The 16,340-nt window shown below is 36.5% G+C and overlaps 1 protein-coding gene across 2 annotated transcripts in view; it reads left to right on the top strand.

The window, feature by feature from the left end:
- Positions 1-16,340, top strand: part of GRIA2 (glutamate ionotropic receptor AMPA type subunit 2) — a gene marked incomplete at both ends in the record, with an annotated part of 86,043 nt that overhangs the window by 39,140 nt on the left and 30,563 nt on the right. For both annotated transcript variants that reach the window (XM_079535090.1, XM_079535091.1), the window contains 3 exons: positions 3,613-3,809; positions 7,262-7,315; positions 9,206-9,367. In XM_079535090.1, coding sequence (XP_079391216.1) covers positions 3,613-3,809; positions 7,262-7,315; positions 9,206-9,367 — 413 coding nt within the window. The remainder of the gene's footprint in view (positions 1-3,612; positions 3,810-7,261; positions 7,316-9,205; positions 9,368-16,340) is intronic.

Below are 16,340 nucleotides of genomic sequence, written 5' to 3' on the forward strand. Positions count from 1 at the left end.
TGAAGTAAGAAAAACTAAAGCTGACATGTAGCCTTCAGCAGTAATGTCATGTGGGTTGATGAACCCCGAGCTTATTTCTGTTGCAGATCCTTTTCAAATGATCACATTAGAATCTGAAACAGTCACTGCCATTTTAGAAAGGACAGATGTGAAATGCACTGTCAGTCAGCTAGCAGTGTGTGGTACATGACCTGCATGTGGTTTATATGTAGGAAATAATGAAACCACCTGGTTTGGCTGCTCTGGCCAATGGCTGGGAATAATAGCATGAAACTTTTGTTTGTAGTCACCTTTTGATGATGCCTCTCTCTTATATTTGTTTGTTTTAGTTGAGGCAAGGCACCCCAGTGATAGTGAGCTCCAAGGCATGAAATTCCTGCCTTTATGCTGAGTGAAATCAGTGCTCCCACTGCCTGCTCTAAGCCTATCGTGCAGAGTCAAGCAGCATGGAGGCAGCACTTCTGATGACATCAGACCTTGAGCAGACAGGGTTCACACTTCCTCCAAATGCTTTTGTTTAAGTGTTAATGTGATGTATACTTAAAGGATTACATATAATGTTAGATGCTTCCTCCTTCAGGAATGATGTGAAAAAGACTAACTGCTTGTGGAAGCTAATAGAAATTAGTTTAATGACTTATTCCAAAAGCAAAATTTACTGCAACTTTTACAGCTCCTCTGTGTCTGGAGGCTGACTGAATGAAGTGCAGAACAATTTCACATCTCATTCTTGTCTGTAAGAAGTTAAGCCATTCACTGTGTGCATATCCAAGCTATTTCTGGTTTAATGTGGCACTTGATGTCATATAAAGTGGCTTACACTGTATCCTCCTTGCTTTCTCTGTGATGCCAGTACTAAGCAGTGCAGTTTGGAGAAAGCAATGACATGAACATAAGATTCTCTTTGTAACAGAGCTGCTAATTTAGTCAGCCTCTTTTCATTCCTCCCTTTCAGAACTCACAGAATTAACAGTCTGTCTCATCTTAACTGTAAGTGGTCCAGGTACATGAAGTTCCCAAATGGAAATACTCATGCAGTCACAACCACCAACTGGAGTTGTTAGATTTTTGTCCTCTGCAGATTTTTACTTCTTTTACTCTGTAGAGATAATTCCTCAAAAGCATTGCTATAAATGATTTATTTTTCCACTTTCTGTTGTGTTGTTGCTATCAGAGTAAACTAAACTGTTTGAGGATGACAGATCTGTCACCACTAAAAAGCAACAAATCTGCTCACTGCAGAGGGTACTCCAAAAAAAAAAAAAAAAAAAGGAGTCCCCAGGAAAAGTGGAAGATCAGAAGAAAAAAAATATAGAAACTCCTTATAATGGATTGTAGTACCATTAGCAGCCCTAATTAAATGAATCTGTGCCTGATACTCTGTTTGGCGCAAAGGGTACTTAGAAGGACATGTTTGAAAACCTAGAATCTACTAAATCAGATCTGAAACAGTGATTCAGATTATATTTAATGTCTTGTTAATTTTTGGGATCTCTTTATTATAACTATTCCTTTAATTTCAGATATGTGGAAGCTGTTAAACACAGGAACAGCGTGCGACTAAAAGAATAATATGCACTGCAAAATTATCAGATCCTTTAGGGTCTTCACTATTGTATTACTGATAAAGATGATTTTACATTGAAAAATGTGCAAGCAAAGCAAACAGTGCACTTTGTAATGAAGAATCATAAAATTTAGATGATTTGAAGCAAAAGAACTTGACACATGTTTAAACCAAGCCCATAGGAATTAGCACACTACACAAGTATGTTCACACATGCTAGAACTTCGGGTTTTTAGGAACCTGCAAAAGCATTTGTTTCTGAAAGTTAGTTTAATTTTCCTTGCTCTTTTTTCCTCTACTTGTTATGCATTGAAATTTTCATTGCTAGCTTCATCCAAAGTATATTTTTTCAAGATATACTTTGTATATACAACTATACTTGTATATACCTCTCAGAATAAGATTTCCCTCTTATAAAACTTGCTCTTGATGTTAGGAAGTGTTACTCAGCAACTGAGTGAGCTGCACATGGCTACTTCTAATATCACAGAGATGCGTAGTAAAGAAGTTGTCATTTCCTTGCAAAATGCCTTGACATTTCCTCTTGAAACTGGAACAAAAAGCTTCTACAATAATTCAGTCTTAATTCCATTTTAAGAAGTAAAACCGGTAATCTAAAACCAAAATTGAATGTGGGTTTTGTATTCCCAGGAACAGAAAATGAAAAATCTGCAATAGCAGAAATTGTTTTATTGTCTTGAGTGATCTCCCAAAAGAATTAAAAAGGAATGCAAGTAAAGAATTGCCATTAAGAACATTTTTTTGAAGTATAGAATTACTTTGAATAGTTGATAATATTTTAAGATACTCTTTACGTCTTTTAGGTCACTTATGTTCATTATCTTTTTCTGGGAAATGAAAACATGTCTTTAACATGTCATAAATAGTTTGTGTGCCCTTGGACTGTAGCTGTCTATTATTCTAAAATACTCATTGCATGACATATAGAACTTCCTATCAGTCTTTTCTAAAGTCAGTATAGAAAGCCAGAACTATCTGACATATTGAAATTATGTTTTTGGAAGCCTGCCATTTTCTTCCTTTGCTGATGACCAGTCTTATATGTATTGCTGTTCCTTATTACTGCTTTCACTCAAGAAGCTGAATTGCTAAAACTGACTAATGTGTTTACAGACTTTGAGGCAAAGTGATTCTTAGTACTTTCTTTCTACAGTTAAGTTCATAATCACTATCATTTCTCACGAGGGTTATCCTTGAAGGTTCCTTTTACATGCCTTTTCATTTCTTTGCACACAAATGTACGTCTCTATTCTCTGTTATTTAATCTTTGAACAGGAAAAATGAGTCAAGTGAAATCTTCACTGATTTTACACTGTTTTGTAGGCAATTGAAACTGTGCAGACATCATAGCTTCCAGAAATATGCCAAAATGCTGAAATAGCAGCAAAAATCTACAGACTGCTGCTAGGTGTTAATGCTGGGCCTACGGATCTATGTGGAAAAAAATACACGCCATCAAATGTTCTTTCATTATCAGGGATTGATTGTGGTCTGCAGAAATAATAGCTCTGTTATCCGGGTTGTGATTATAGGCAACAGAAATAATAACTTCTCATCACTCTGAAACATGAGAATTTTGCCACAGGCCTCAGTGAGATCAGGATTTAAATAGGTTACTGCTTAAGTATTGAGAGCAGGAACAGTTAAATAGAATTTAGTAATAAAGAGCTGATCCTCTTTCTGTAATTGGATCATTTTTCTCCTGGAAGACCTCATTCTGAGTGCATAGGATTCCAGCAGTGAATCAGTGAATTGGCAAAATCCCCTTCTGAAAAAAAAGTTGAAGCAAAACCAAAATATTGTCCTTATAAGGCTCTGTTCTGATCCCTTCCAGTTGTTTAAATAGAATTTTCACTCAAGAAAGTTGGACGCATATCTGCATTTCTGATTTCTAGCTACATGTGACAGTTCAAACAAGTAATTGTGTAATCTTAAATAAGTAATCTCATAAATCATCTTCCAGAAGCTTGTTAGTCCTGAAGCTTTGTCAGTTATACCTTCTGCTTTCTCCTGCGCATCACTAGGGTTATCAACACTGCAAGCTGTGCTGGATTCTGCAGCTGAGAAGAAGTGGCAAGTGACTGCTATCAACGTAGGAAACATTAACAATGACAGAAAAGATGAAACATACCGTTCACTATTCCAAGATCTAGAGGTGAAAAAGGAAAGGAGAGTGATTTTGGACTGTGAGCGTGATAAAGTCAACGACATTGTTGATCAGGTTTGCTATTCCCTGTTTCTCAGTTATGCCCATTATTTATATTCTGTAAAAAGCATAATGAGTTTGTTTCTGTCGATCCTGTTTTTGTGGTCATTATACATCTTTTGGAAGTGACAGATTTCTGTTGAGAGCCACATACACACTGGACAGAAAGAGATTGTGCAAATCCTGTAATTGCTCCCTCTGCTCAAAGGCAGGATAATTCTCTCTGGATCATCCGGTATGGCTTTCTATCCTGATTATTTTTTAAAGATCTCGTTAGGGCTACTTTGCAATCTGTCTAGGTTTTTTACTACATTATATGTACTTCCTACACTATTGTAAATGGTGCTTTACAGATATATATCTAAGTCTATGGGTTATTTTGCTGTGTAGCTAGAAAGTGATTTCTAATCTTTTTTTTTTTTTTTTCTTCCAAAAAAACTTATACATCTTGGAGGACTGCATCAGCAGCTTATCTTGTTCATTCAGTTTTCCTCATAGTTCCTTGTTTTAGTTTCTCTCTTCTTTTGTCACTGTCTTACGATGTGATAACCAAGTTAGGACACTGTCTTCCATAGTGAGGGCTTCTTGAACTTTCAGCAAAGCAGAAAGATGCCATCTCCACACCCACCTGTATACTGTTTATCAAAATTATTTATTTACTTACTTGGATTTTCTTTGTATAGCAGCATCACAGTGCTCTGATTCAAATTCCTGTATTGCCTCCAAATCCACCTCTTCAGTCCTAGTGTCTAGGTGGGTCCAGGTGGATCTTTTCAGCATTGTTTTTTTATCTTGTTTACTGCTTTCATGCATACACAGCACAATGGAAGACTAAGAACAATTCTGTACTGGTTTAAACTTGACTATGTGAGACAGTGCATCATCCTTAGGAATATATTAGCTGGTTTAGTTGCATTTGGTTGGGTTTAGTCTGAAGCTTTTTTGGAGGGTTTGTTATTTTAGTCTTCGCTATGAAAATGATCATAGCTTGGAGAGGCTCAGGCACTGAGCATTGTGTTTGAGCATGCAAACTGAATGCGTTCTATTTGTGTGTTTTTATTTTGAACTTGTACCCAGAAACTGTTTCTGTAATTTTCAGGATTAATTTTAATTTGGTTCTGTCCTTCAGGGCATTCACAACCTCTCTCTATCACCATCTGCAGTGTTTTATAACCATATTTTTTGATTCGTCATACTGATTGGAAAAAAAAACAATAAATTTCATATCATTAATATGTGTACTGAACAGAGCAACGCTTGAGAGAAACACTGCTCACCACTTATCAGACAGTTGTTTGCTTACCTTACACTGACTTTTGTCCACGTTTCCTTAGGAGCTTATAATGATGTCACACAATGAGAGCCTTATTAGGCTGGACGTGTTGTACCCGCTGTTTCCTCAGCCTTCCTAACAGATAATATCACATTAGAGAAAGGAAAGAAATTGCTTTGACATATTTTGTTTTTGACAAGAGTGCACTGACTGTTTATCATCTTAATATCCTTTAAAATCTATACAATCAGATATGTGATTTTAATCTATTTTGTGATACAAAGACTAATTTTTTTCAGTTTCACCTTGTACTGCTTTTTAATGACAGGGACCATCACTTTAGTTACCATGCATTCTTACTAGCTTTGTCTCTGTTTGTAATATACCTGTTGTTTTCTTTTGGCTTCTTATTTTGAGTGCATCTCTAGGATATTTTTCATACCCTTGTTGCACATTGACAGGTTGTACCTTAGTTGAGATTTAGACTTTCTCACTTTATCCCCGCAGACTTGTGTCACTTCTGAAGGCATATGGATGGATAAACTCTTGTTTCTGCTCATCTGATTTTCTAAGTCACTGAAGAGTGTTAAAAGTTGTGGATCAGCCACAGGGATCGTTGTAATTCCAATCATTTATTCACATCAAAATAGTTTTCTGCTTTGCTGTTAGTCTCTGCTAAGTCAGCTGTCTCATGGGTTTAGCTTTGAGATTCTCTTTGAAAGATACCCTACCAGCTTCTGGTGTTTGATCTGTTTTCTGGAGTCCATTATCCCTACTCTTTTGCTCCTATGACTCCCTTACCTTAAGGTAAACCCCGCTTTGATTTTCTCAAGTAGTCTGAAATAAATGCTAAAATGACTATTTTTCTGTTAATTTTCTCTCCCACCTAAAATGAATAATCATCCTAAGAAAGGATTTCTGGGAGTACCTGTAAGGTTTTTTGGCCTGTGAGTTTCTTTGACTGTGTCATTCTGATTTTCTGTTCTAACTGCCAATTAGGTACATTGGGTTCTACTTTACTAGCAGATTTATTTGTTGAAAAACCCTTCTAATTCTAGGCAAAAAACCCCAAACCAACAACCCAAAACAACCAAAACCCACATGTCAGCAAAAGCCTTTTCTTGAGCGTGCCTTCAGCCTTTTGTATCAGAATCCCTTTTCTTTTTCCTTATTACTTTTACTGAGAAGTGCACAGTGGGCTTTCTGTTGACCAGTTTTTTTCCTGGATTTTGGAGTATCATATGCTTTCTTGATACATTAAGCTGCAAATTCTTTGCTTTCTTTCTTGCTTTCCGTTCTTGAACAAACCTTCTTCAGTATTTTTGTTTATCTCATTGTCTTCAGAAGCTGTGTCCCAGTAATGCTTTATGGTCCTTGGATCACTATACAGACATACAGTGTTTTGCAAAGCTCTTCCTTCATTCTTTTTTTTTTCTTTTTTCCTCCTACGCAACAGCTTCTTTGCCACATTACAACTATTTATGTAAGAGTTGAAGCTGAAAAATACTTTGAGTTCACTCCTGTTGTTCTCATTGTTCAAAAGATGGAAGAAATCTCTAGAGACCTCTTTTCTCCCATTTCCTTTCTCTGGAGAAGTGTTTTGCTTCCAAGTGCAAACTTCCCCGTGAAGATGTAGTCTTAATTAGGATTATATGGGAGAAAAATCCATGATACATGCTTGCCAGTGGAGATAGCTGAGAAACCACCAGCTGGCTTTGAGAGAGATTATAAGGAAGCTTTAGGACAACAAACAACAATTTGAGCTTCTAAAATTTCCTCATAATGTGGATTCTTTCAATTATGTTGTAATGCTTTTCGTTTTAAGTTTTTGGTTCAAGGAATGTTACAAAACTGCTACAAATGGAGCAGAACCTAAGCAAGAAGGCCTAAGTCACAGTGCTTCTTCTGGTTCAATCTACTCTGTGGTACCCATTCCTACCTCTAGGGGTTGAACCTTTAATATGAAGCATTCAAGTCCTCTTACAGATTTTGGAGCTTGATCTTCAGTATGACAAATTTCTACCAGCAGGGAGTATTTTCATGAGGTAAAATAAAAGTAAAGCACTCAACAAACTCACTATTGCATATGATAAAGTTCATAACTGACTTTTACATCGTATTATGTTTAGTGATTAAGTCTTAGTCTGCCTATCAGCTGAACATTCTTTGTCATGGGTACTTTTTTTTCTTACAGGTTATCACAATTGGTAAACATGTTAAAGGATACCATTATATTATTGCAAATCTGGTAAGCAGTTTTAGTATTTAAAATACCTGCACTACACATTTTGCTGTTCATGGAGGCACATAAACTAGTACTGTGTATTCAATGAATGCTTAGAAGATAAAGAAAAGCTAAATATATTTATTCTTGCTAAATATATGTGCATGTTCAGATAGTGTTTGTTTTATTGGCTGAGTCTTTTCAGAGCTTAAATACTTCCTGTTAAATTCCTGTCAATGGGATTGAAGTATGCTCAGCAACTCCAGTAGAGGTTTGTCTGTTTTTCTGCATACTGTTGGAAAGTCAGTGTAGGTAGGAAAATCAGAAAAACAGCTTTCCAGACCATGGTCTGATGCATTCATCCAGATAACTCTTGTTTCTTCTCTCACTGCTTTAGTTTTTAAAAATCAGAGCTCTCAGCTTTGATTCTGCTGGACTACTGAATCTCACCTTCACACATCCTCATTACTCAGGTTGGCGTGGCAATCAGTTTGATAGAATATCTCCTTGAACAATCAGGCAGTACAGCTAATACTGTTCCTAAGGGGGAAGAGAAGGTTCAGGAAACTCAGAATTGTTAAGGTTGTTTTTTGAAATTCTTAAAGATGAATGGCCATTTTACTGACATCAAAGTCAACAGTACTTATGGACTTCAGCTAGAGAATCTGATACATTTTTTCTGCAACGGATAAAGCAAAGTCTGTGGGCTTGAATGTCAGCTGCTCTGCTCCACAAAAGAGCTTTGAGGGTTGTATGGTGAGAATGCTTTTATATAATTTATTTATTCTCTTTATTCCTGGAGCTTGATACGGTTTGACTAACAAAAATTTCAGCAAAGCCCCTAAATTGCTCTGATTTACACTCTGTTTTTCATAGTAATTTTAGAGGGAGTTGAGAACACAGAATGACTGTAGCATGCCTAATTACACTTCATATATAGCCCATATTTCCTCCTAGCCTTTAATCAAAAGTCCTCTTCCCTTCAGACAAGAGTATTCTGAAAAGTTATCTATGTTGCTATAGAAGAAAGAAGGCTTTGAGAGTTCAAGGTGTCTTTAAAAGTATAACAATGTGGATCCATATTTGTATTTGTTAACTGATTTTTTTTAAAACAAAGAAGTTAAGGTGTTGCATGTTCACAAGAAAAGCAAAAAGTCATACAGAATTTGAAAATTCCCTGTGTTTGTGCTGCGTATGTTGTATAAATATTTTTAGTCTCAAAGGCAATAAGCGTTTTGGAAAGTTGCCTGGTGTATTTCATTACGTTGACTGCTTGCTATTTTAGCCATCGCTTGGCTTGCTACAGTAAGATTTTCAAGCCTATAAGATTTTAAGCACATTGAATCATTATATTTTATAGCTATCTATTACCATATTCGCTTACTGTGTGTTTGTAAAGGTAAATTTCACATATGTACCATATATATATATGATGATGATTTCAAAAAGTGTTGTATCAGAAAGAAAACTTTCGTAGTCCTTGATTATATTGTCTTTATACTGATGGACAGGATTAGACATCCCTCATTTAATTTGCATAAATGAACTGTTTTAGTGTAACCCACTTTCATTTTATATATTTAAAAAAAAACAACCAGCCAGGCTAAAATTTGCTCTCCTATCTGTTACTGACTTTCTAATCTAAGTAGTCCCATTGAAATTAACAGCTGTTTTTGTTCTAAGGAAGTTATGATGGCAAAGGTAGCACTTCTTCTATGGAAGTATAAGACTACTGAGCAACAAGAGGCATTGTTGGCTGGCAGCCCAGGATTTTGACTTGGATCCTGTTTGAAGAAAACATTTGGCATACACATTTGCAATAGACGTCATATGGTGATGCTTTTATATGTATAAGGCAACTGAGAGATCTGCCAGAACTACTGGAATAACAGACATGATGTTTTCTGTGCCCAGGGATTTACTGATGGGGATTTATCCAAAATTCAGTTTGGAGGAGCTAATGTCTCAGGATTTCAGATAGTTGACTACGACGATCCTTTGGTGTCAAAATTTATACAACGTTGGTCAACGTTAGAGGAAAAAGAATATCCTGGTGCACACACTAGTACGATAAAGGTACGTCTTGCATTTGTTTTAACTGTGACAGGATGTACAGGAAGCAATGGGATTGGATGAGAAAGACGAGAGAAAAGCTGACAAAATCAGCTGTGCCAATCCTAATGTTTTCTCTGGGGTACTTCTAGCATTCTCTATAATTGTGCTGGTTCAGCAGAGATACTGCACTGTCAAAGAATGTTAAAGACAGCATCAGTTTTTCTTGTATAACTGTAAATCTTTGCCTGACAACTTGTTAGGAATATTTTGATGTGATATATTAAGTAGCTGCTGACTTCTTTTTGATTTGTCTCTTTCTCCTAGTTTTAAAATGTTCTAGAGGGGCGCATATGTAGTCATACACATGTTCTCAGGGAGCACAGATCTAACACTTCCTGTCCTACCAAAGAAATGATAAACCAGTTGCTCTGGGACAGATGACTAAATCCTACAAAAACTTACAAAATTAAACAGTGTGCCTGAGGTACAGAACTGTGGTCTATTCCAGGTCTGAGTGACTCAAGATGTGACGTTGTGCAAAAAGGTAAACTTCCTTGCCTCAGCTGTCCCTCTGCATAAAACTGGGATAATCCTCTTGTCTTATCTAGCAGTTACAGAGATCAATTATTGCTTTGGAAATTGAATACAATCATAAATTTTATTAAAAATGATTTAAGTGTATTTAAGTGATTCTCAAGTGTATCACCACAAAAGAAAGAAATGGCAAGTATTCTAAGCGTAAGTTTTTATAGGTTGAGTATGAAGTATTTTCTTGACTGGTAATAAGGTGAATAAGAACCTTCTGCAAGAAATGGAACATGCTGCAAATTCCTGAAACAGAAATCCCTTAAAGTGCCCAACCTTAATGTTTATTATATATATATGTAGATAGATAGATAGCTTATGGGTTCTTTTTTTTTTTTTTTAATACCGTATTTTGAAGCTATGATTTTTCTGTGGTTATTTTTGTATTTAATCTTTTGTTCTTTGAGAGAACAAGTAAATTTTTCATGTACTGTTTGACAGAAGAAGCTAGGGCCCGTGTCATGCCTTTAGATGAAAATGGCCTCAAGAAATGGCCTCAAGTCACACCAGGGTAAGTTTAGGTGGGATATCAGGAAAAACTTCTTTACAGAAAAGGTTGTTAAGCACTGGAATGGGCTCCCCAGGGAGGTGGTTGAGTCCCCATCCCTGGATGTGTTTAAGAACCGTTTGGAAGTGGTGCTCAGGGACATGATTTAGCAAAGGGCTGTTAGAGTTAGGGTAGGATAGTCGGGTTGTGGTTGGAGTCAATGATCTTTAAGGTCTTTTCCAACCTGAGCAATTCTGTGATTCTAGATGCATTCTTTTTATATTTGTGTAATATGTGATCCTGTCATTCAGGCAAAAGACAAGGGATGAACTGACTGTGGATGATTAGTAAAATTCTTTTTGTGTGTCTCTGGTTTTCAAGGGATGAAATCTACCTACCTTTGCTAATGTTGCAGAATCTTAGTCTGGAAGTAATCACAGTGAAAGGCATAAGTCAAAAAAAAAATAGTTGCAGTGATTTGTTACAACATAAATTTGTCATTTTATCACAGTTACTATCTTTACATCTTCCTTTTTCGTTCCTTTTGATTATATTAGAAATTGAAGGCCATAAAAGAGAGTATTTGGAATATCATCTAGTTTTGGAGTTTGCTATTTTATGGATAGGAAAAATAAATGAAAGAATTATTTTCATAAACTCCATGTGTCAGAGCACATTTTAAATTAAATTAAAATGCCCGATCTGATTTTTATCTTTGTTTGCGTAGTATCTCCACAAGGAATATATGGGATTGCACTGCTATTTGGATAAAAGTTATATTAAATTATCTGATCATTTGTAAGTGCAAGGAGTATTGGGGAGGAGGAGGGAGTAGATGTTTGCTGCAGTGCTTGGAGAGATTGGTTGTATCAATTGCTGTGTTTCTTAGCATAGGTTTCTATCTTTTGCCCTTGTACAGATGTTACTTGTCAGGTTCCCTTCGATTATGTGCAAGGCACAGAGATGTCATATTTCATTGCCATCCTAAGGGACCTAGAGGCAGAGGAGAATGATGGCCACAGCAGAAACAGGGCAAGAAAGGCCTTCGAGCAGTCATCCAGTCCATCCTCCTTGCCTGAAGGCTGAATTGAATACACCTGTGTAATTCCTGATAGATAGTGATTTCACAGCTTTCCCAGATGTTCAATTTAAGAGCAAACACAGACCAGCTTTTTGCTTTTTTTGTCTAACCTAAGCTAGGCTTTGTCTCCAGATTCCTTACTGCTGTCTGCTACTTATGCATGAGCACACTCTCCTTCTATATTTGAAGATGGCTGCTGTATATGTCCTTCCTGCTGAACTAAATAATCCCTCTTCCCTTGAATTTTCTGCCCTTGGATCCTTTTGCTCATCTCACTCTAGAATCTTTCTAGTTGGGACTCATCTTTTTTGAAATTCCAGACTGGGTTCTGCTCCTCAGCCGAGTGCTGTGCTGTACATGGCTTTGTGTGGCTTCTTTTCAGTGCTGCTTTTTGTGATACTCTTTTTACCACCATCATGGCACAGTTCAACTACATTTGTCATGAGATGCACACTGACATCCAGAGCTTGTGCTGCATTGCTTTTCTATACTGCTGCCAGTTTAGACAGTCTCATCCTAAAGGACAGTCTGTGCATTTGATCATTCCTATAAAATACAGGATTTTACATCTATTCCTGTGGAACTGTGTTCCTTGCCTCTCCTCAAACAAGCCATTCCTTTTTATTAGTATTCTAGTCATGTGAGTTATCCTGTGCTTCTTGGTGTACTATATAAATGTCCAAGTAGTTGAGGTAAATTAACATCCTTTTGGTCCATTCCACGATCTCAATGAATACCCTTTCTCTCTTCTGATTTTGAGGCAGTAATCCAAACTGCCACTGTTCATAAATGAGCTTATGCTACCAGTTCCAATAGATTCTAGAGTTCTAAAGCCATGACAGCAAAATCTGTGTGAAACAGCTTGGTTTATAGGATTTTTGTGTTACTGATATATAACTCAAAGAAGCTTGAATGCCTCTGGCTGGTAACTATAGAATCATAGAATGGTTTGGAGTGGAAGGAACCTTAAAGATTTTCCAGTTCCAAATTCCTAGTGTCAGAGGTTAATGTTAACCTTGATATTGCGAATGTTTCGTTGCAGGCATTACAATTACAATAGCATTGTAATTTTCTTTTGGTTTCCTATGTTCGTTTTGCATTATGAAGTGTCACCCAGTGGAACACAGCCCCAGTACAGTCAGTTTTCCAGAAGAGTAGTTTGTAGAACTCTAATACCACAGATGCTGAAAAGAGGACCTGGATCAAATTACTTCAAAAAATATTCCTTTATAGCTTATAAAATATTAATTGAAATATTATTCCACTTTTAATGCTCAGGTGACAAAAGACTTGTTACCGTGCTATGCCTGTATTGATAAATGCACAAAATAAAAAGATTCAGAAAGATGCTCGAAACTACTGTTTTGCTGGCTTTTTTCAAAAGGACTTCTCATCTTTCTAAAGGAAAGCTGATATGCTCAGGGTACCTCAAATTAAATTTAGAATAAATCTGTTTTAACTGAAGGTGTTGTCAAGTCTCTGCATGCAGCTCTTTAAAGAGCCACTAATGTGCAAATTTTGAAACAGCCCACAGAGCAGCAAGACAGAAATTGAAGTCCTATTTTGATGCTTTTTTGTGTGTGTGTGAGTTTAAATACATACAGGATTTTCAGAGCTTTAATGTCAGGGTATGCCTAAGATGATGTATGACACATCCAAATGCTTCAACTTCCTATTAACGCTTATAGTGGGGGCAGCCTTTGGTATAATTTCAGGTGGAGTTCATATCTTTTGAACGTTAGTGAGACATGCAGAGTACAAAGTCATTCTACCTGGTCGTGAGCTTTCATAAGCCAACTGGAAGCTTGGTAAATGCAAGAAGTATTTATTCTCTACTGGCATAAACACAATGGAGCCTGCACACAGAGAAGAATTTGTGGCTGCCCGTTTGAAAAACTAAAGTAGCTCATAGAGAACACCACTGTATTGGAAGATGGCAACAATCCAATGGCCACTGAAGTTATTTTCACTGCCTTAAACTGCATCATGCTGGTACATTATGTTTCAGATGTTCAGAATGTGTTAGATTGCTTTTTAAGGTGCGTAATCCCTTCCCCACGTACAATCAATGTGTAGCTAAGAGCAAAATCATTTTAATCTTTCTTTTGATTTTTTGACTTTAGTAGTTCCACATTTTCAATTTCTTTTCTTTAAACAGCAATCTAGTATTCTAGAACTATTATGAGATCTATTTTTTATCAGAGCTAACGTGATTATAGAATCTAAAATGCCTGTTTATGGTACGGAACAGTGTGCTGTTCATGGCAAAATTGCAAAAGTAGGAAACTGCTGATCTGAAACTGGTAAGTCAGGAAGAATGAGCAGGGAGTAATGCATAGCTTTTGGTTCAGCTCCTCAGGTGCTGGTATACCTCAAGAAAGGAATGCACAGAACATGCAGACAAATATGAAAGCTTGCAGAAATAAGTAGCATTTAGAGGACAGCAAAAACTTTTTTTCAGACTGCAAACTCAGGAAGCAATCTAGATACTACTCAGCACAAGTGTACAGTTTGTGAATTAAACAGTGCCTTCATTTTAGAGAATGTTCATTATGATTGCGGCATGTTGAATGATTTTATAACACCTGGCACTTAGTAAAAGTTGTAAGGTCTTCTGTTGCATCACATACATTTTTAATAGAGAAATGTGATTGACAATGCCAAAATTCAAGCAGTTCAGTGTGGATTTTAAAAATTTATAATGATTAAAATGAATCCATTTCAGTAATATTGTGTAACTTAACCAGGAGCTGAACTGCTTGTTTTTTTGGCTCTGTAAACCTGTAGTCTTGCATTTGTGAGGTTTTTCTGCCTGTATTTTTCTGTCTTTGTGTTCTGGTTTCCTGATTGCTGGAGATAAAAATACACATCTAGCAGCTCTAGCTACCTGATTTTACTGCAGTTCTGAATACCGATATTCAGTCTTGTCTACTTACAAAAATATACGTGAAGAACAAGGGTGCAGGAAGTTTCACTGTGAAAATATATGCTTCTTTTTAATAACTTAAGACTCCTTTGTATAAGTAATTGCTCATTCTATTTTTTTAAAGAGAGCTCAAAGGATGAGAGCTGTGAGTTGTCTGAGGTATCACCTGCAGGTTTGTCTCAGACCCTGAGAAAGAACTTCTGACACAGATCCTTCAGTGCTACAGGCGTGAGTGGCTGAACTGTGCCAAAGGAAAAGTGCTTGCAGGTCTTCTGAGGACTGTAGCCCACTTTTTTCAGCCAGCATCTCAGTTACGTACTCGGGCAGCTGTGTGTATTATCAGCTAGAATCTGGGGTGGTAGAGTAGCAAACATGAACTGTTTATTATTCAGTGGAAGTTGCTACTTCTTGGTTAAATCAATGACCTAAGTAAGGTAAGATTGGCATATTTAATTTGCTTCAAAGTAATTCAAAGGAAAAGGCTTACAAGAGACAGTCTTTTCCCTAGAGAAAGTAGGCAAATACTTGGGGTATTTGCTGGCTGAGGTAGGTGAGACTTGATCATGTAGGTAGGCAGGTTTTGCACTTTTTTTTTTTTTTTTTTGTAAAGACTTATTAGTATCCAAATGAGAGGTTCTGGACAGTTTTAGTACAGGGCAGTGTGTTATTTATTTATGGTAAGTGAACTTGTGCAGGGTAAATCGTAGCACCGTGTCCCTGTGCCTTGTATAGCCCTCCATTTATGATGATTCAAAGTGCATTAAAACCAAGCTCAAAGATTTAGTGTGGCTTTATGTAGTAGGCTAGTCTAAAATTTAAATCCAATTACTCCAAGGAATTTGAAATTTCAATTTAGGTTCATTGCTACAGCAGTATTGTTAAATTTCTGAGATAATCACTAGCATGTATTCCCTTGGATCTGTGTAGGACTTTCGACTGGCTATGAGTAAAAATAGCATAGCTGAAGAGCCTGCTGGAAGTGTTGGATTCTTACTATTTTCATGGTATTATAAAGTGGCTGATACCAAATATCTAATCTCTAATGATAATTATTAAAATAATTTTAATTAATTACACCAACCGTGAGTTTCTTCTTCTGGAAAGTAATGTGGGATACATTTTTATAATCATCTCAGGAACTTTCTTGGATGAAAGCTCAGTTCACCAGGGGTATTTGTCGTAGATGATAATGCTTGAATGGCTGTTTTAATCGATAAAAGAACAATGGTTGAAAACTGTGTTTCAGTAAATATTTTAATAAGTAGCAGTTTACATTTAAAAATGTCTGTCTTCTTTTAGTCACATACTTAATGATTTATCACTACCTTAATTATTAATTTTTGAAGTGGAAGTGCCTTGTGCCGGAACATATGAACTGAAAGAGGTTCCAGGGTGTTCTTAGGGCAAAGCAGTGAAGAAAAAGGACAGCACGGGTTGGTAAGCTGCTCTTATGTTGAGAGTGGCAAAAAAAGGTCATTGCTGTAAATGGAAAGTGGACAAAAAGGTAATACACTAGTATTTGTTCTTAGCTTTTAAAAGGATTCTTCTGTAGACTAAGAAGGTGATTGTGATCTGTTGCATCCAGACTTCCTCTTACAAAATACCTTTAAATACCCACAGACCTAAATAGCACTTTAGTTAAAGATGCTTCTGAACACTCAGATTCATTTTTAGGAAGACAACATAGCTTCATTCTTGATCTTATTTGAAGCCTCTTACATATGCATATTAGTTTAGTTTGCAGCAGCCAGTTTGAATTTTCCAATTTATTGTACTTGCACTTCAACATTCATAATAGGTCTTTCAAGCCATTTGAAATCTGATTTTTCACGTGGGCAGATAGTAAATAGGACACTGGAATGGTTTTGAGCTAAAAGAGAAGGGGATTCAGATTAGATATTAAAACTTTTTTTTC

The sequence above is a fragment of the Tetrao urogallus genome (genome assembly GCF_951394365.1).
Source record: "Tetrao urogallus genome assembly, chromosome: 4".
Lineage (NCBI taxonomy): Eukaryota > Metazoa > Chordata > Aves > Galliformes > Phasianidae > Tetrao > Tetrao urogallus.